The sequence below is a fragment of the Malania oleifera genome, chromosome 1, assembly GCF_029873635.1.
Source record: "Malania oleifera isolate guangnan ecotype guangnan chromosome 1, ASM2987363v1, whole genome shotgun sequence".
NCBI classification, from domain to species: domain Eukaryota; kingdom Viridiplantae; phylum Streptophyta; class Magnoliopsida; order Santalales; family Ximeniaceae; genus Malania; species Malania oleifera.
The window spans coordinates 11,543,377-11,564,582 of record NC_080417.1 but is presented as its reverse complement, the minus strand read 5'-3'; the positions used below and the strand labels follow the sequence as shown (position 1 = coordinate 11,564,582).

Below are 21,206 nucleotides of genomic sequence, written 5' to 3'. Positions count from 1 at the left end.
ACACAAACTGGAAGATCTTTTGTGGTGTTGAGCTCCTGCATTACTTGGAGTCTTCCATCATATCAAGATCATAAACTTGTTGCTTTAGGACCTTTCAAAGGCAACACGACATTCAACAATTCAATCATCTCCATAGCCATTTTATTAACATGGATGACTTGACTCAAATTTGTCAATTCACTCCTTATTAGTGCAATGATCCTTACAAGCATGATTTGATTGTTACTAATTGAAGCAATGCTGGATGATGAAACAAGCTCTAATAACGACTATCATGAGTTGGACACTTCCTATAATGTAAAGGTTGTGTGACACTAGTTGCAACATGCAAGCTTGAACTCGTAAGCTAAAAGTTGATCGCAGATCCATCATACAAACACATCCACAAATATCAAGGAGAATAAGTAGCAACCAATAAAAATGAAGAAGAAAAGTGAATCACTGGAAATCAAAGCAACCTAGTTCATTCTAATAATAAATTTGTCAGTATCATGTGTTAAACAGGAGAGAGAACAAAAGTTTAAAATAAATACAAAGCTCATGATAACACAAGACACTTCCCTAAAAAAATTTCCATGTGAATACAACTTTAATTGAGAAAACATCATACTCTGCTCCTAATTTTTTTACATGTTGGATACAAGTTAAACAAGCACAAGACAAGGGACTAATAAACAACAATAAATCCTGAACATGCTTCATTTGAGACATTAAGCCGTGTGGATGGAAATCAAAGCACAATTTGTTGACAAAAATGAACATATTGCAACCCAAACTTCATGTGCTACCCTAATCAAAGGCTTCTTGATGACAAATTTATTTGAAATCCTCAGCAGTTTTACCACCAACTCTCTCTCGTTCTTACAAATAAAGAGATAATGCAGCATTTGAAACTATTTAAAAATAGTTGAATGACTCAAATTTAAAAAAATCTAAAGTATACATAATAAATTTGGAGGATCCACTTTCTCCATTAAAAATTTCATATGAAAGCCAAGAGAAAAAACAATATGCATCTTTCAAAAAGATAGAAGAGGCACAAAGAAACACATCAATTTAAATGAGAATATCAACACAACCATTGTAGGGCAGCCTCAATGTTTTATGCTGTAGTATGTGAATAATTGCAAAGATGCTACATTATCAAGCGAAGACAACTGATTTTATGTATGAGAATACAGGTTAACAGGCTACTGCGTCCGCATCCTGCTACTCTCGGCAGCTCTTACTTGAAGAAAATATGGATGGGCCTGAAGCAAAAAACACACAAGCGTGGGAAAAACTAGTTAATGCGCCCCATCGCAAGCCAAGTGTTTGTTATTATTATTATTATTATTATTATAAACGGAACAGCTTGCATTAAAAATATTTTTATCAAGTTCAGGATTTTGAGGGGATATTTGCAATGAGGGTAACTTATCACCACTATAATTAGTTGGCTTTCAGAAAACTGGTCCATTGCCATAAATCCCTTGTTCAAACCCCAGCCCGATGTGCAAACTTCCAATTAGCATGAGTTTATTGGAAAATTATGATGTAATAAGATTTTAAGCCCAAGTACAAAAGAAATGTGTCGACAAATGGCAGAGATGTAAATTGCGGGTGCTGCAACACTTAAATCTAGGGAGACATAGAACAGCTACTGACCAACCCAGTACCCAAATGTTTCTTCTAATTGTTTGTTGGTGGCTGGGTCAATAGATTTCTTCCCCTACCCTCTGCTTTTCTCTCGTTTTGGGGTGCACATAGGGGGTGTATCAGGGGAAGATGATTTGCCACTAATAATGCACATAGTAAAATCTCCTAGTGTATGGAAAAAGTGGTACTTCATGTAGAATTACCCTTTAGTCAGTCATTAAGAAATAGAAAATAGAAGGGAAAAATTAGCATAATAAAATAAGAGTCATTATCAAAGATAACAATAGTACAGGAACCCAAGTGCAGAAAATTAGCCCATAGAGGATTACCATTGCTTCTCTTGCTGTAAGCCTTTCCAGATGATCATAACGCAGAAGCTTATCAAGAAAATCAATGGCCTGAATAAAAATAAAGTCAATAACAACTGTATGATCATTGCTCTGTGGAATAAGCCAAAAAATAAAAAATCTTTCAGAAGCTCTTAATAATAATGACCTCTTGAGAAACCAGGTGATGATTATCTGCATGAATAAATTTGGACCAGGGTTTCCTGCTGTGCCTAGAGGAAAAATGAACCAAATCGTCAATGTACATTGTTCCCCACAATCAATTTACGTAATGGAGCCAAGGAGAAACTTCAATCACATAGGTGAGCTGCAGCAGTTTGAAGGATGAAAAGTTGGAAGCAGTTGCCACCTTAGATGCTCCATTAGAAGGCCATGCTTTATGGTAATAACCAAATGTGCTGATTAATGAATTGTGCATTGAAGGAGAAATTCTGTTTAAACATACCTCCCTACAAGGGCATCAAGTTGAGGATCAAGCTCCAATCCATATTTATTCAAGTATGCAGTCAACTCATCTGTGCCTAGTACCTGAAATAACATCTTACATCAGATCATGATAATGTGGCAAGTGGCAACCAATCGACTTAAGGTCAGCTTTCAGAAATTCTATGCAAACCCTAAGGTTTCCCAAGTCAGTCCGAAACAAATGCTCATTTTTGTCCTTGAATCAAGTAACAATTAAAAAAAAAAAAAGATTAAAATAATGAAAATATAAAATAAAAATTAAAAATACTGTAATAAAAAATATAATTTATTTAATAATTATTTTAGTTAATTATATATACAAACAAAAAAAAAAATTTAGAGAGGAAAATATTGCAACATGAAAAAGAAAGAGAAAAAAGAAGGATAAGACATCTGCCAAAACAAAAGAAAAGAGCAAAATAAAAACTCCAGAAAACAAAGATAACAAGTCAGCTTTCTTAAAAAAAGACACCTGCTGTAAATCTGCCACAGGAAGACAGCGAAGGAAGCCATTCACTAAAGCCCACAGCGACGCTAGGAACACCACTCTAATCCAAAGCAAGTTAAGAAGAGTGTTTAAATTCTTAAAAATTCAAGCATTTCTCTCTAACCAAGTACACCAAAGATAGTCATAATTGAACACTGCCACAATGCCTTCTCCCTTAAACTTTCTGAACCTTTTAAAAGTCAAAGAGCAAAACTCACCCATGGAGGAAGGGAAAACCCAATTCTCTCTGAAAATACCAAACAATTTATTCCAGAGGGGCCAAGAGAAGTGACAATGGAAGAACAAGTGAGAATAAGTCTCATCACTCTTGAAGCAAAGGACACACACATCAGGTGATACAGCCTTGTATAATCTACGTTTCCGAAGCAAATTATTGGTGTTTATTTTTTCAAGATTGCTGTCTACAGAAGGCCTTAAACTTAGAGGGAACTTTAGCTTTCCAAATGAGGGAGTAAGGGGCAAAAAGACAATATTATTATACATGACAATTACCAATCAGTTTGATTATTATATTTCAAAACTCAGTTTTTAGTGCTTCAAGAGCAATATTATTATACATCACAATTGGAAAATAGCAAAAGTAGTTTTTGAATGACTTTTCTTTCTCAATTTTAAAAGAAAAATGGTTTTTTTATTTTAGTTATATTTTAAATTTCACATGGTTTTTTTTTATTCTAATTAAAAACTACGCCTAAAAGATGAATGATTAATCTAAAAAAGTGAATTCTGGATATTAAAGTACCACTGGAAAAAATACTCATGCTTCGCAGCAGGTCAATTTAAGCCAAAAAATTACAACATAGTTTTGCACAACATATTCTTTCTTATTATTATTGGTAAATAAAAACTTCTATAGCTGGGCATCAAGGGCCACCCTGTAGTACAAAACATCAACCACTCTGCAGAGTGTCACAAACAAAAAGAATTACATTATGATCATTCACCATTTGAAACTATGCCAGCCGGAAACAGCAGCAATCTATTGCTCTTTGCAAATCTTAAAGGGTATATTTCTATCTTTGAAGGCTTTCGGATGTAGGACAAGAAGCAAGACCTTGGGAAGATCCATGTTGGAGACTACTTAAGAAGAATTGGATTATAATTATTGGGTTTAATTAGTAGTTTCTTATGTATTTAGTTTAATTAGTACAGTATTATGTGTATTTTGTGGGCTTCTTTGTAATATTTGTGTAAAATAGGGGCATATTTGTAATGCAACGTAGTTTTAGGAGTTTGTGTAATTTCACGTAAAGAGGCTTTCTTATAAATAGCGTGTGAAAGTCAAGTTGTAGTTAGTTGTTGATGAATTTGAATTGAAGTGAACATGAGTTTTCCCCTTGGTATCTCCTCTCTCCTCCCTTCCCCTTCCTTCTTCTCTTCTAATTTCTCCATGGCTGCAGAACCTTGATGCCGCCCCTGCATCACTTTCTTATTTCTTTCTTTCCGAGAACAACAAAATATGCCACGAGGGATGCGATTCAAAGCCTTCCGCTTCTCCTTGGTGGCTCTGATTCCTTTCCAAGCCAAAATCTCCCCTCCTACGGAATTTGCAGTAACCCACTGATATCTAGTCAAGGACAGGGCCATGTTCCAAAAATTCCTTGTCAAGAGGCAGTGGAGAAAAATGTGGTTGACCGATTCTGCATCAGCCAAAGAAAGAAAACAGCTATTTGTAACTTTAAGCCTCCTTTTCCGTAGATTGTTTAGGGTTAAAATATTTCCATGTGTAGACTCTCAAACAAAAAAGGCAACCTTAGCGGCTATCCAAATATGAATCCAAGGGGAGTTGTTGCAATTTGTTCCCATTGGAGACTGGAGAGAGCTTCTTGTAGAAAGATTTAACAGTGTAAACACCATTTTTGTGTAAAGTCCATTTTGGTTCATTGGGGATGCTTTGGTATTGAAAACTATACAGATTGCTGTAAAAGTCAGCGAGTGCATGAAGTTCCCAATCTACCACATTCCTAGTAAAAGGAACATTCCAAAAAGTCCCTGATCACTGATTTGGAGATGATGACTAACTAGGGCATCTTTATCACAAGCCAAATTTTAGATGGAAGGAAGCTCTAGAAGTACTATTGTCACACCACACATCATGCCAAAAGTAAACGTTGGCCCCATTTCCCACTTGAAATCTCACATATTGGAAAAAAGTATCCCAACCTTTCCTAATGGACTTCCAAATTCCTGCTCCATGGGATCCCCTACTCTTGTGTTATCCAACCATGATGCTAGAGCTCATATTTAGAATCTATGATTTCCCACCAAAGTGGTCTTTCTCCTTCATGAATCTCCACAACCATTTCTCAAGCAGGGCTCTATTAAAAGTGAGGAGGGATTTCAACCCCAAACCTCCCGAACATATGGGTTGTTTAGCCATTCCCCATCAAACAAACCTGAGACAGCCTCAAACCCTAACAAAATGCATTAGAGGTTGAGGGTATGAAGTAGGTAATCTTCACAAAAAATGATAGTATCGTCTGAAAAGAGGAGATAAGAAACTTTCGTAAGCATTCTAGTAGCAATTGGCTTTTTCAGACCTTTATCCTCAATATAGTTGTTTGTCACATTCCTGAAAGGGTTGCAGTTCCAAAGCAACAGGATATAAAGACTCTGGCAACTGGCATTAATACCTTTTAAGAGGTGTTTATATATGGAAATAAAATGCTTTCTAAAGCAATGGAATTTAGCAGGTAACTGCTAATCATTTACTTTATGAGAAAATGAGGATGCAGACATCATAGTTAGCCATAATTGTCCAGATTTCATCTTTTCCATTTTTTTTTTTTTTGATATAATGCATTTCATTTCACATCCAATGTGACACAAAAAAGAGTTAATTTAGATTTGAAACAGTCTCAGCTAGCATACGTAGAAAAATGCTCCTGCTAAAAGCAATATACTAGTCTATGATTCTACAAAGAAGTGCATCATAAGAGAACTGTGAAGTTACGGCCCAAGACGAACTTGGCCCAAGATGTTCAGTGTCACAGACCGAATATTTCACACCTTTGTTAAAGGACCGTGCAGCGCACAGCTAAAGCACTTTTGTTTAACAAGCCAGCCTAGCATTTACCACAATTCACCAACAAAAAACTTTCACTGTCATTCAAGCAAATATAACCAGAAGCAATAAGCAACTTATGAAAGCAATGACACTTAAGCAGTAAACATTGAAGCAACATAATTCATTATTAACACCTCCATTAACAATGTGTGTCTAGTGAGGGAGGCAAGTAGGCTAAACAAGTTTACAATAGCTAGTGAGTTTTACAAGTTGATGAACATTCACCCTCCCCTAAAAAGCTTCCTACACTATTCTTACTCTAGCACTAGGAAACATCAATATGACTGAGGAGTCATACTCCCCTTTTTAACCTAAGGAAAAACTATCTCTGAAAAATAACCCTACACTAGTATTTACATAAAAACCACCAAACAACTTTAACCTTTATTTTTTTTAAAAAAATTATAAATAACATGTGCCAATAATTTTCACCATAAAAAATTTCTTGCACTCTAAATGACTGGGATGGTCAAGATACATAATAGAAAAAAGCAGGAATATAAGCAAAATTCTTAGGTAATGATCATTTCGCTAAACACCATAATACATACTTACCTTTGCTATTTTGACAAGCTGATCGTGATTGTCGTGGCCATAGAAGAATGGTTCCTTGCGAAATATCTATTCAAAGAATATCAAGCATAATGAGTATGTGAACTGCATTAATGAAAGAAAAGGACACATAATGCATGGCAATTCCTGTGACGTATTGCCACAGGTATCCTAAGTGGAAATTTCCAGTTGTTACTCTCACCATTCCTGCAAACATACAGCCAAGGCTCCACAGGTCCAAAGAATAGTCATAGTCTTGCAAATCAACAAGAAGCTCAGGCCCCTTGAAGTACCTGAGTAACAAGAAAAGGAATCATTTGATGAAAGTCTACAAATTCGACCACCAAATACCAATAAGGATTCTTATTAAAGCAAATAAAATCCTAAGTGGAGTCTTGCAAATTAGATCATAGGGTCTTATGAGCTACAGATGCAAAGCAAGTGTCATGTGCCAGGCAAGCTAATAAGGGTGTTGAACATTTTAACCAAAAACCTCAGAGTGAGACCACAATCCAGCTGCGCATGTGTCCACATGCTTCATGGAGCACGTAAATTATATTTTTCTAATAAAAAGTGAAGGAAAGATTATGTTGGAAAAATCTAAGTTATAAATTTTAGGCTAATGAGGCATTCTCATGTATCTAACAAGTAACAAGCAACTGGGGTGGCAGATGTCTTTGCAGGTTTTGGTAACTATTATCTCTTTCTTGTTTTGGATTTGCAAATTGCACAGGCACCCAAGACACAACACATACCCACCAACTGAGCACAAGGTCCATGCTCTTGGTCATTGATATCTTTTTTCATTTTGGATTTGCAAATTACATAGGCACTCAAGCCACATCACATACCCACCACGTTAGCACAAGACCCATGCTCTAGGTACTGAGTACTAATTTCCCTTCCAGGATAAGTTGTCTTATTCATAAAAATATGAGACATATTGTGCTAGAAAAATTTCACCTTCAACACCTCCTCCCAAAAATAAAAAATAAAAAAAAAAGTTTGTGCTGAAAAAATTTCTGCAAACTAACTATCCATTTGTCTTGATAGTCAAGGTGAAAACAACAACTATATTAATCACCTTTGATGCCCAGTAAATTATTGAAGTAGGAATGAGGACAAGGATGGCTCAGTGGTAAGCGCTCATCTTATCCTACAATTGGACAGGTTTAGACCCCAATATCCCCTTCCCCAGTTAACTATCGATATATATCTAAAAGGAAATGCAACACCTAGCACACAAATCTCCCATGCCGTGTCCAGACTCCAGGGTTTGGGGAGGGCATGACATATGCAACCTTACCTCTCTACTGGCGAGACCGTTTCCATGAATTGAACCTATGACCTTCTGGTTTGAGTGTAACACCCTTGCCATTGGATCAAGGCTCACTTTCAAAAACATAACAACCAATGCAGCAGCGCACAAAGCTCCCACACCATTGCGATCTAGGGTGGCATGATGCACGCAATCTAACCTACATACTTAGAGAGATTGTTTCCGTGACTTGAATTTTTGACATTAAAGTTTGGGGGCAACACCCTTATCATTGGGTGAAGGATCACCCTCTTTCATATATGTACGCGCGTGTGCATTTGTGCTTTGATTTATGAACAAAACATGGTTCCATAACGACACACACAATGCATGGGATACAAACGTGTGTAAATACGATCAACTTTCCAAGTTCCCAAACAAGTGTAGGACAAGTGCAAGCATACATCAAATGACAAGCATTTGAATACTTAAAACATGTGCATAATATTATTTAAAATAATAAACAGTTTAGAAATTAATCAAATTATGGTTGTTTCTAAATATTTCACACCAATGATTTAGTTTTAGACTAAATCAAGGGAAAATAAAAAAACTTAAAATGCCTGCAGTGTTTAGTTTCCAAAAATTGCACACTCAAGAGTCTAAAGTCTAAAACTATCAGAAAATCTTGAGAGTTGACTAAGTGCTGAGAATCAAAAGGTAAAATAATTAGTGATGTCAAGAGTATTTACCTTGAGGCCACACGAACATTATATTCCTTGCCAGGATGGTAGAATTCAGCAAGACCCCAGTCTATCAAGCGAAGTTTTCTCAATTCATGATCTATCATGACATTGTGGGGCTTGACATCTCTGTGCATTATTCCTTGAGAGTGGCAGTAATCCAATGCCTGCAACCAAAAAAAAAAAGAAAAAAAAACAAAGTTAAAGGCAAGAAGGTGCAGTTCCCTGTAATTCAGATTATTTACAGATGTTAATAGTCTTCACATGCAAATTAAAGTATCAAGTGCTATAAAAAATCTTATAATCTACCAGAGGATATAGTAAATACATGAAGCCATATATTACTTCAAAAAATAACAAAAGGGAGCAGCATATAGCTATAGTTATACAAAGAATTCCTCAAATATTCAAGTTTGGGAAAAGAACCTCCATCATAACACCTCCTCTAGTGTAGGAAAAATAGAACCTCCTTCATTTCCCTAAATCCTTCCTAGGAACACCTCCTCTAGTGTAGGAAAAATACCATCATTGCACTGCATTTTATTATCCAACCCATTATTATCAAAAATAGAAACACCCTCCAATCCTTCCAATGTTGCTGGATGAACATATGACAGGTCCCCAAGATCATCACAGGACTAAAAAACATATCCATATTGTTCCCGAATCTCATCCAACAGCAAACCCCCATCACACTCAAACTCACTTATATCATCACTATTATTTTAGAAACCAAGCTAAATAAGTCCTGATTACACACTGAATGTTTTATCCACTCTATGTTTGTCTTGTAGAACTGGAGAGAGGACTTGGACTTCGTCAAGAACTGTCTGAATGCCACCGTCCCCTTTTCTGGCTTCTGTGAATTGAGTCCAAAGGTATGGACCTGTTCACTGGTAGGATCGGACATGGAAGGGCCTGGTCACCCATACTCACAATGGAACCTCTTGGATGCAAGATCCAACTGAGAAATCCTCAGTTGAGGAGAACCCTCTTTTGAACTCAAAGAAAGGCCCAAAGCATTATTATTTAAGCCTTGGGCCTGTTCTATTAAATGGCCCAAATTTGTTAATAAAGAAAACCATCCTTTCTCATATACCTGTCTCAAATACAAGATGAGAACTAGCTGTCCCAGTCCATCCTTTGTGCCCTCATCTTCCCAGATTGCAACCCTAGCAGCCACTGTGACACTCGAAGCAACCACCGGAGCCCTATGCGTTTTCGCCTCATGGATGTTCTCTTCTGGACAAGCTGCAATGTTATCTGGAACCATCACTCCAGATTTCTTCACTTGCAAATCTTCCCCACACCAAAGACATTCTCTGATTGCATACGACCCTTTCTAACTTCCATTCCAGCACGACCTTACTCCACGACCTGGGAGTTGAAGAGCTTTCTGCACCTGCTTCTTCAAGACCAAAGTGAAACTCCTTCATGAACTCGCATAACTCATTTGTAAATCTTCGCCATCCATTACCATTTACACCTCCAGGAATAAAAACCCAAAAGTTCTTCCCTTTCTCCCTCAGCCCTAGCTCCGAAAACTTCCCCACCCTTATCCACCTAATTGCCATCCAGCATAAAAGACTTCCCTTATGAACGTTTCTGGATCACCTTTCCAGCCGAACGAAGGTTGATAAACCATCGGCAACCCAAGAAGCTGCCTCCTAGAGTTTAACCGACCTATTTCAAGATATGTTGTTCTCGAACACACACAATGAAGGGGTCTCCCATCCTCCAAACTCAGATCGAAGGATTTACCTTTGATCTGCGCCGAACGCCTTAACATCTACTGTTCGCACTGCCATGATTGATTTGGAGTGAGGATGAGAGAGTCGTTTTGCAAGGGACAAAGGGAACCTTTGTAGTTTTTAATACGTTTTCTCCATCATTTCCCTACTGTCATGAGAAAAAAATATATCTCAAACCAAAATATCCCAAGGAGAAACAAGCTTTTCCTAAAAAAAAACTGGAACAGGAAATATAATATCATGCAACAAAGGCCAGTTCTGAAATTTAAAGAGAACACCCCATATATGATCATACATGCATGTATATATATTCCTATTCCTCAGGGACACTATTTAATCAACCAAACCATGCATAGGGTGGTGATGAACAGGATGTCCTTTTTTTTTTCCTTGATAGAAAAATAAATTCATTTAGATATAGGAAGAATGTACAATCAGGAGAGAAGACATCTCCTTAACAAAATCTGAGAATCCTCAGAAAAAAACAAAAATAAATAAAAACACATAAAATAAAATACAGCAAATGAAAATCAGCACACCCTAAGAAGAGACTTGCCAATCACACTGAACATCTGAAATACACATCCCCTTGAATTTCCATTGCCCACACACCATAAAGAAGCCATAAAAACAACCTTTTCCCACACCAATTAATATGGTAACTTCTTCCCTGAAAAAATACGCAAGTTATGTTCCTTCCACAAGCCCCAGAAAACTGCAAACAAGCGCAATTCCATACTGCAATTCCTTCCTTCTACCACCCAAAACCCACAAAAGATATTGCCAAGAACTCCTCCACTGTTCTAGGACAAACCCAGCTTTCTCCAAAATAATTGAATAGCTTGCTCCAAACCTTCCATGCAAAATCGAAATGCAAGAAAAGATGTGAAACAGATTATGAACAATCAAAACAAAGCATACATATATCAGGAGAGAGAGCCTTTAAAGGTCTCTTCATCTGCAGCAAGTCATTAGTATTCATCCTATTAAGCACAACCAACCAAGGAAACACTTTGATTTTAGGGGGAATTTTGACCTTCCAGATTATTTTGTAGAGTGGAAAGGAGAAATTGGCACCAACCAAGAATTCGTAGAAAGATTTACAAGAAAAAATACCCAAAGAATCCAAAAACCAAGATCGACTATCATCTTCGAAAGATACCCAACAATTATTCAACATAACCAACAAAGAAGATAATTCAATAGTTTCCCTATCATTCAAGGCTCTCCTAAAGTGAAAATCCCAAGAAGGAGGTCTGCCCAGGTCTACACTAAAAGAAGAAACAGGATCATTTTGCCCTGAGCTCAAATGAAATAAGCAAGGAAAAGAGGTGGACGGAACAACATTCCCAGCCAAAGGTCTTTCCAAAAACAGATATTACAGCCCTTACCCAAAACAAATTCGCATGGCGAATAAAGAGTGGTTAATTATAACAGAAGATACTGCAGAGAGATCAGATCATGCTAAGTATTGAGCCAGTCAGAAAAAAGAAGGATGCCTAAGCACCTGTGGCCCTAAAGCCATTACTATTTTAGCAGAAGTTTATAAAAGTTGCACTATTAATAAGAACTCCACTGTTGTTCTTTATGGCCAAAATTGTGAGCAGATAATAATTTTTCAGAAATTTCAAACAACGAGATCAATATCACATCTAGAACACTGTCTTCAAGTGGAACATGAGAACTTTTTTTTTTTTTTTCCACTTTTCCCAAATGTTTCTTAGCAATTGAATTTCACCCACTACATTTTAGCATCCTTTTTGAGAAGTAAAGTTTCTAAAAAAAATCTGAAAACAAATGGATGTACCTCAAGCACACTTCGAGGTTCAGAAAAGTTTTATAACTGAGCATAGTTCATTAAGTTGAATAAGATAAACAAAAAAGGGAATAAACAGGGAAAACAAGTAACATAAAGTAAAAACCCCAATGCAAATTACCTTCAGAAGTTCATACATGTAATAACGTATGTCATAATCAGTCAACGTGGGGTACAAAACTTTGAAGTCCGTACTGTTCACGTACTCAAATATCAAGCTAGGAGTTTTTGAGTGCTGATCTCTAACAATATCGAGAAGCTTGACAATATTGGGGCCACCACAAAGGTTTTGAAGTATTTTTATCTCCCTCTTTATCTGCGCTAAAAATCAATAATGTATTACATTCAAGGCCAATCAGCTAATCTCAGAAAAATTTACAATCCTGTGATACAATGTGAATATCAAACTGTGCAATAAAATACTTGAAGTGACCAAATAATGGGTGAAAAAACATTACTTCTCCATGCGAAGTGCAAGACTGCTCATGTACTCCATAAGAGCATCAACCAGTTAGATTTACTACAACAGCAACAACTGCCACCACCAGAACCACCACCTTAGATCCCATTATGTCGGGTCAATTATATGAATTCTCTCTATGTCATTTTGCTCAATGTAGGACACCATCCTAGACCCGAGGGTCAGTCAAATCCTTCTTTGCTACTTCAGTCCAAGGGTAACTAAAAAAAGGAAAAACATCCTCTTTCCTCCTCCTATAAAAAAAAAATCACTCTCTCTCATTGGTGCACTGGTTTACAACATAAATGCCCAAAACATTTTGAAGGCTTTTCCCCCTTGTTTTCCCCGAAGGCACCGCTTCTAACTTGCAATAGATGCATTCATTTCTTTATCTTTTATAGTAACACTACCCATTCTCATTTTGACTACACTAGTTTTTTGCTCAAGTTGTTTTTAGTTGTCCAATGTTTTAAACCATATAGCATAGCTAGTCTTATGACTCTTACAGGTATCCTATAATTTTTTCTTCTACTTTAATTGCTCCAGAATATCCATATTTTGCTTATCTTCAAGCCTCTAGGCTGTAGATTCTAAAGCCTTGCCCTGTTCCAAATTAGACTCAATTCCTCCTGTCACCTATATTCTATCAAAATATCATGATTATCATCTACAAACACCATAAAACATAAAAATTCATCTTGAATACGTTGAGTAAATCCATTCATAATTAAAGCAAAAAGTTAATAACTCAAAGTCATCAGTAGCTGTAGACCTATTGTGATTGGAAATTTCCGGAATTTTCTTTATGATCCTAAGACTATACATCACTCAGTCTCACATATCTAGTTCAAATTCACATGCTACTTCCAAAGTACCCTATCAAAAGCTTTCTCTAGGTCAATAGAACTTACAAGATTTTCCTTTTCTTCTCCATAAAATTTTAGCATTCACAAGCTCTGCTTAATTATTTTTTAATAAGTAATAAGTTTATTGATATCAAAAATGAACACCAAGTACACAAGGAGTGTACATGGGGTAAACAAATCAAAAAAAGAATTTACAAGAATCTAGTAATCTGCTTAATTATATATTCACAATAAGTTTAATTTATGATTGAATATATCCTTTATTTTTATATATTAAATATTAAAGGTCTTATTTTTATATTAAACATAAACAAAGCGCTTGTACACCATTCTCTTGGTATTACATAAATTTATTAAATAAACTAGTCGATCATGCTGCCTCATCTCCTCCTAATAACATCAAAACTGATGCAATTGTGTCCTTTTTTGCTCATCTTTTAATGCATATTTAACTTCAAACACTAATCCACCAAGTGCATTTAAGTGTTTGGCCTTGTCCTTTCTAGTCAACCCTAAGTTTAAGACCTTTAGGCCTTTTACTTGGTTTTCAATAAATAAGCTTATTAAAACAATTCATTTAAATCTTCTTCTTTTAAGAACACACTATCGTCCTCACTATTTATAGGTTTAATTACTATTATTTAGATCTCTACATTTTCTTTCTTTAATCCTATTCTGTTTGTACATGTCCCCCTTCATCTTCAGTGTCTATCCTAGGGTAAAGGTCATCATACAGATTCGTCGACAATGTTTGGGTTCATTTCTTGCTTATCTATATTTTTCCAAGTTTTTGTTTTGTGTGTGTGTGTGTCTAAACTACCTTTTGGACGGCCTCATTCCGGTATCAACTCTCTTTATCAATTATGCCTCTTCCTCTAATTCACATAGGACCTCTATTGCCATGCCTTAACATGATTAGTACACTCATTTCATAGAAATTTTTTTTTTTGGATAGATCCTCATTCCATAGAAAAATTGTTTTTTAAACCAAAAATTACATGGAATATTTGTGTAAACCCAACAAATGACATGCCAATTCCTATAAATAAATTTATACAAAGCAATCACCTTCATTCATACTATAGTCCTCACAGATTTGAGTCATTAAACTTCACCTTTTTTTTCTTAACAGGCTTCAGAATCTTGATTATGCACCGTTCATTGTTGTTGACATTTATGCCTTCAAAAACTTCACTGTATTTTCCCCTTCCAACTTTCCGAACAACCTCATAGCCATCCTGATCTCTGAGAGAAAGGAAGTAAAAAGTTAAATTACACCTTAAAAATCATGTTTTTGGAATTGCAAAAATTGTAAGAGAACAGCCAGTTGTAGGTTCACTAGTCTAACTGTAATGAGGTTAATATTGTGAGATAATAGATTCATATGAGAAGAAGCATTGGCATCAACAGGATATAGCCGGCACCACATGTTAAACATTCAAATTATTTAAGCCAATACTCATGTCAACAACAATTAATTGGGTTCTAAGAATTTTTTGAAATCTAAAAGCATGGTGAAGCTACATTGTTTTTTAGGATAAGAAACATGGTGGAGCTACAGCATGATTTTAGTTAGAATGTTCATCAATAAAAGAATCAAAGGACAGTCAAAACAGCTTTCCTAGGAGCACTAGAAGCCAACTTTTGATTTAAGCGTAATAGACACAGAAAGCTACTCAAAAAACAAAGTGATTGTAGCTATCCTCGAGAACTTCTAGTTGCTGTTAGCTTATTAGGTGAAGATCTTACACAGCAGTTCATTTTCAATTATCAAAACATTGAGATCCTCCCCCCTACCTCTCTTTACACTCCAATGTCATTCTTATATCCAATCAAGTTTCCTTGTTTAATGTCAAAGCCTCCATTTAGTTGCGAAGAAAAGCAAGAAAATAAAAAGATAAAATAAAATAAAATGTTAATGCCAGATCAACACCCACCACAAATCAAGCAAAGGAAAAGGGCTTGACTGAAAAAGGGAGCTATTCCCTGTATAGTTGACCACACATCTCAGTATAAGGCATGGATAAGAGAGGATCTCCAGTAAGCGCCGCTGAGCAGTTTGAAGTGCGGATAGGGAGTAATCCCCTAAAATTTCGGTCGAGCAGTTGATAAGGTTTGCAGAGTGGATAAGGGAAAGGATAAGAGCAAGGTGGGATTAGAGGTTATCAATAGCAAGGATCAGGATTCTGGGTAATTAAGATAAGGATCAAGCCAAGGTTCAAGGAAATCCAAAGGATGCATTAAAGTATAAATAGAAGTGTCATGTTAGAGGCCTTTTGCCAATTCTCCAATAGAGAGATCGTTTTTATTTACCTTTCTAGCATTTTAATTCCTCTAGTATTCTTTAGGTTCCAATATTGCTAGTGTTGTTGCTTCTAATGTTATTATTTCTTTAGCATTGTATCTCTTTATATTTTTTAGATAACAAAACAAATCTATTACTAAAAATAATATTTGCGATGAAAGGAGGATAAGAAATCCTCTTTGGTAGAACAAAGAGCTAGACCTATTTTGGATCATGATTCAATCAAAATCAATTATTAATCCAACCAGTGCCTTGCTTACGTTCCTAATTGGGGTGACCTTAGTCACCTTACCCAAAGTCCCTCAATTTCATCATTTTCCTTCATTTATTTAAAAATGAGTTTGCTTTTTGGTAAACATTCTTGTTAGCACGCCTAACGGAGCATGGAATGAGTGTGAATGACTAGAAACACAAGGTTGAGGGATTGGTGGAGATGGCTCTGATGTTTTGCTGATGGTGTTAATTTTTTATGTTTTGGATGCGATTGGACATGCCCAAATACGTTTGGGACATGTTCTGAGGCAAAACGCTGTGTTTGATGAATGGAAACTTGGCCAGATCTACACCTCATCAAAAGTTGCACCAAGGTGTTCAAGTAACAACTGAGAAAACTTAATTCGGTAAATGAAATCATGCCTTCTGTAAAGCTCCTTCCTTCAGGTCCTCCATGTATGCTTTGTACTGGGATCGTAAGTACTATTAAAGACATATTGGAAATGAAGAATAGTTTCGGTCATGATATCTACTTTGTGTTTTATTGGTGGTGGAAAGCTATCGGGCATGGAAGATGAAGCCACGGTAGTTCACTAGCTAATCAATGGCCTCTTTGGCCAAACCTCTTTTGCCACCTCGCCTTAATGGTCACCCGACCAAACACGTTTGCAAAGGAGTGGTCAAATATTTTGGCTGCCTATCTAGTCCACCAAGTTTGTTGCAAAGGGGATGGTCCTTGAACGATAGCTAAAGACTCAAAAAAACATAACAAGACTTCAGCTCATGTCGTATGTCAGTAACCATTGCACCAAGTTGAACTAGCTAGCACAATAGTAGGGATTGTATACTTCGACCCACATTTGTTATTCTTTGCACTCTTTTATATAAATTTGGTAGTTGAGGTCTTTGTTTGAGCAACACACTCACCCACATGTCTAAGACAAGAAAATACATAAAAGGTTGGTCGGTTCTATCATCACACAGTGAACGTAGTACCAATTTTCCTTAACTAGAGGAGACCTCAGGTAACACTGCAAAGCGGGTAAGCATAGCAAGATGCAATAAAGACATTGTCAATAGAATCATGTTAAGCTCACACTCGTACATGGGACCACTAGTGCTCCCGAATTGCTTCTCAATATCAGTCAGGGTCACGAAGTCTCATGGTCCTATAAACATATGAGCAAAGACATGGGGACAGAGGGCAAGCTTTCTTCTCTTTGCTAAACAAGTAGACACATTCAAATATGTATTCATGACCTTGATGGAGACTGTGCAAAAAACAAACTTGTGCAACCAGTCACAATGAAAGCGTTGTGTCCTAGAAGGACATAAGTGAGCCACTTCCCCCTATGTTATGCTTCAAGAAAAGGGAGTATGAGATATTAACCTAGTTGATGGTGGGCAACTAAGTAGGGGTGGCAAAACAGATCGAAACTCAACGGGTGACCCGTGACCCGCCCGTTTAAAATGGGTTTAAGTTTATGCAAGTCAACCCGTTTATAAACGGGTCAACCCATGACCCGCCCGTTTATAAATGGGTCAAACTTGGGTTTGGGTTGGGTCACCCGGCGGGTGATCTGTTTATTTGGCTCCTAAACCCAATAACCCATTAAGTAATAGTGGATGCGTAACTGGAGTGATGGGCAAGGAATTGGTCTTCGGAGGGAGGAGAAGAGGAAGGCTGAACAGATGAAGATCATGAAAAGGGGAAAAGGGCGAAGGGCAAATCCGAAGCAATCCTCGCCATCCAAGCCCTAAATTGCGCCCACAGATCCAATCCAGCGAAGGTCCCCAACATCCTCTCCAAGAGCTTCCCCGCCATGTTAAATCTGACCTCATCGCCGCCTTCAAGGAGCTCCTTTGGCAGAACCAGTGCAGCCTCGCCGCTGAAGTTTTCTCCGTCGTCCGATCGGAGCCTTGGTACTGTACCGACCTCTCTCTGTACACTGGTTTGGTCGTAGTGATGGGAAGGAACCGGATGCCGGAGGAAATTGACCATCTAATTTGTGATTTGGAAGCGATGGGCGAAAGGTCGATCCCCTGCGACGATAAGGGCATCGTTCAAGTGCTCCAGGCGGTGCTCGGCGCGGACAAGGTGGAATCGAAGGTGAGGATTTACGGGATGATGAAAAGAGCAGGTGGGGGTCCGACTGGGTGGGGAATGAGATTGTGGTTAAGGTTTCTCTGCTGCTTGATTTGATTTGATTTGGTATGGATGTGTTCATCTTCAGATCAACCTACGGTTTTTTTTTTTTATATATATGAAATATTTAAAACTTTTTAACATAAATAAATTATATTTTTTAAACGGGTAACCCGTGACCCGCCCGTTTAATAGTTTTCATGGTTGTGACATGTTTAATCTCAAACCATTTACGACCCGTCCGGATCTGGCCTGTAAACCCGTTTTGTTTCCCCTACAACTAAGATATGATAAGATTTGCACAAGCTTCCTTACTTCTTAGTGCAAATAATGTCAAAAGATCCAATAAAGAGGGTAAAAGGTGGCCGAATTGGAAAATAAAGGACTGGGCATTAATCTCATAAAATGTACTCAAGTCCCTAGTAAAGCTAGGTGAAGGGAGAAGTTGCAACATGATGGTTGCAACAAGTTGAAAATATTGAAGCTTTGATGGGGTTGAGCGATTGAATATACGTCTACGAACATAGAGCATTCCTACTCATCACAAGTTCATGTTGAGTTCATCATGCTAGAACATCAATATTTCCTTATAGTGCTTGGGGATGTGGTTGTTAGACTTAAAGCATCATTGATGTCATTAGTGAGACAAAAAATAAAGCTATCTCCGTGTGGGATCAAAATATAGTGGGATTTTCTTGCAGGGTACCAGGCAAAATAGTTTGCAAGCACATATGAGGCTAACTTATCAATAATGTCAACAACTTTTTTGTTGGTAGGGCAAGAAGCCATAATTGTTGTAGGGGTTTGTGCAACTCATGTGTCTTTAATCATTGGTGTAATCTATAGAGATAAAAGAACAAATAATTGGTGGGAGATAAGAAAACAAACATTCAAGGTGACTATAGAACCAGGGATTCCGACAATTGGAGGAAACAATGAGATTAAATGAAGGGGGGGAGTCGAAACAATCAAATGGATAAAGAAGTTTGGAGTAGTTCAATCATGTGTCTTTAATCATTGGTGTAATTTATAGAGATAACAGAACAAATAATTGGTGGGAGATAAGGCAACAAACATTCAAGGTGACTATAGAACCAGGGATTCCGACAATTGGAGGAGGAAACAATGATATTAAATAAAGGGGGGAGTCGAAACAATCAAATGGATAAAGATGTTTGTAGTAGTTTATGAGTGTGGTTTTGACAACAGTAAAGCTTAGGTGGAAGATGAAAGTACTTATAGAAAGCCTCATGGTTATCGTGAAAATTAAAGAGATGAGGCTTGATGCATGACATAGTGACTAGTGATCAACATTTCAAGGGAAAAGGCACCTTGGAATTAAGACATTATGGGGGCTTGTTAAGGCCAAATGAACACCACCTCGTGTTGAGGAAAGTATCTTGACAAAGAAAATGGGGAGCTATTCCACATATCTTAGTATGATGCATGAATAAAAGAGAATCCCTTGTAAGCTAAGTCGAGCACTTCGAAATGAGGATAGAGCATAAGCCTTATAAACTTGGTGAGCAATTGAGGGAATCAAGGATAAGAGCAAAGCAGCACTAGATATAATCTGTAGCAAGGATTAGGATATTTGTCAAATTAAGATAAGGGTTGCACCAAGTATCAAGGAAATCAAAATAACGCTTGAAGTTGGAGTACAAATAGGAAGTGTCATGTTAGAGGCCTTTTGCCAATTCTCCCACAGAGAGACAATCTTATGCAATTTATCTCTGCAGCATTTTACTTTTTCTAGTATTGTTTAAGTTGGAGTATTGCTAATGTTATTATTTCTTAAGCATTGCACCTCGTTCGGATCGGGATTCTACGAGAGGGATTTTCTCAGCAGCCAAACAATAGTGGAAGACAACAAAAAATCTAAACGTGGAAAATTCAGTTTCCTATCCTACATTTTTTCAGCAGCCAAACAATAATGGAAGAAAATCGAATGCATGACACAATTAGAAATGAAATTTTCACAGTTACCCCCACTGAACGGTGAGCGACTCGTAATCCCAGTACGCTTTGGGACGAAGAACATTGACATCGGCATGGACTCGAGCTTTCGACATGACAGCGACTGTGAGGTTCGAACCGTGGATCCCCGCGAGACCAGTCGTGTTGTTGCTTCCGACGATGGTTGCGAAGCTCTTGTTGTTTGGAGCGGGAAATGAGGAGGATGGGCGTAGGTTAGGAGGCTGGACCAGGGGCGCACGCAACGCCACGAGGGCGCAGACTAGCAGGAAGCGGGGGAGGAGTGGGGCGTTGTGCGCATCTTTCATGTGCCGCCACTTCCGGTGCACCACCGCCCACTCCACGCCATGCCTCGTCAGAGAAAAAGCTCAGAGCTGGTTGGGGTTGTCTTCGTGTCCGGAACTTTGAGTGGGTAGAGATCGATTCTTCTGAACATCGAACGGTCAGGAACTACTCCTCCCGTCTGATTGCTCGGACCAAACGCAAAGGAGGCCAGTTAGACAAACCCACGCTCATTTGCTCAATGATTTTAAAATTTCTTTTGAATGGAAAAAAAAAATTGTTTTTGATTGAGAAATTATATTTAAAAATAATTTATTTTTTATGAAAATAAAAGTTTTTTAACTATTAATCATGACGAGAGGGCTGAAGACTAACACCATTTTTTTTTTTTGCGGAGAGTCATTTTTCTCTTTTAGATGGAAGAAACTTCCATATCTTTTTTTTATAAATATTATTAGATTCGTTTTCCTTTTACATATGGTTTCAATTAAAGGGAAATAGAAAATTATTTGATATTCCCCCCACTATGCACTGAATTGCTACCTTTTATATATCTTATCTTATTGCTTGTATTTTTCGACGCTAACTATTTGTTGCATTCTATGATCACATTTGTTGTACTTTAATATTTTCTACACTAATATATTTTGATACTTCACCAAAAATAGAATAATAAATAAATTGATTGCAAAAGTAACACCATGAGCCAAATTAAGTTTGAATCATGCGGTAAAATATTTTAGTCATTTTTTTAATCGAACTAGATGTAAATTTGCCTGTAAAGGAAACAATGACCTTTGGAGGACTTAATGTAG

The 21,206-nt window shown here is 37.2% G+C and overlaps 1 protein-coding gene across 2 annotated transcripts; it reads right to left on the bottom strand.

The window, feature by feature from the left end:
• Positions 1 to 886: 886 nt before the first annotated feature.
• LOC131152651 (casein kinase II subunit alpha-2-like) lies at positions 887 to 20,769 on the bottom strand. 2 transcript variants are annotated; one of them, XM_058104445.1, is made up of 10 exons: positions 20,122 to 20,769; positions 14,587 to 14,716; positions 12,267 to 12,461; positions 8,588 to 8,745; positions 6,780 to 6,870; positions 6,581 to 6,646; positions 2,431 to 2,513; positions 2,134 to 2,197; positions 1,968 to 2,036; positions 887 to 1,250 (listed from the first exon to the last, which is right to left on the bottom strand). In XM_058104445.1, the coding sequence occupies exons 1-10, from the start codon at positions 20,415 to 20,417 to the stop codon at positions 1,191 to 1,193; spliced, it is 1,212 nt and encodes a 403-aa protein (XP_057960428.1). In that variant the 5' UTR covers positions 20,418 to 20,769; the 3' UTR covers positions 887 to 1,190. The 2 variants fall into 2 exon arrangements, with proteins under 2 accessions (XP_057960428.1, XP_057960422.1); XM_058104439.1 differs by having other exon boundaries at positions 887 to 2,036.
• Positions 20,770 to 21,206: the final 437 nt, after the last annotated feature.

Bases quoted from the DNA above. Each gene is read 5' to 3' on its own strand.
- LOC131152651 (XM_058104439.1), bottom strand. From the start codon at position 20,417: ATGAAAGATGCGCACAACGCCCCACTCCTCCCCCGCTTCCTGCTAGTC. The intron at 2,514-6,580 runs GTAAGTATGTAT...ATGTTATTTCAG, and splicing joins AGCTTGTCAAAATAGCAAAG to GTACTAGGCACAGATGAGTT. The intron at 2,198-2,430 runs GTATGTTTAAAC...TTTTTCCTCTAG, and splicing joins CTTGATGCCCTTGTAGGGAG to GCACAGCAGGAAACCCTGGT.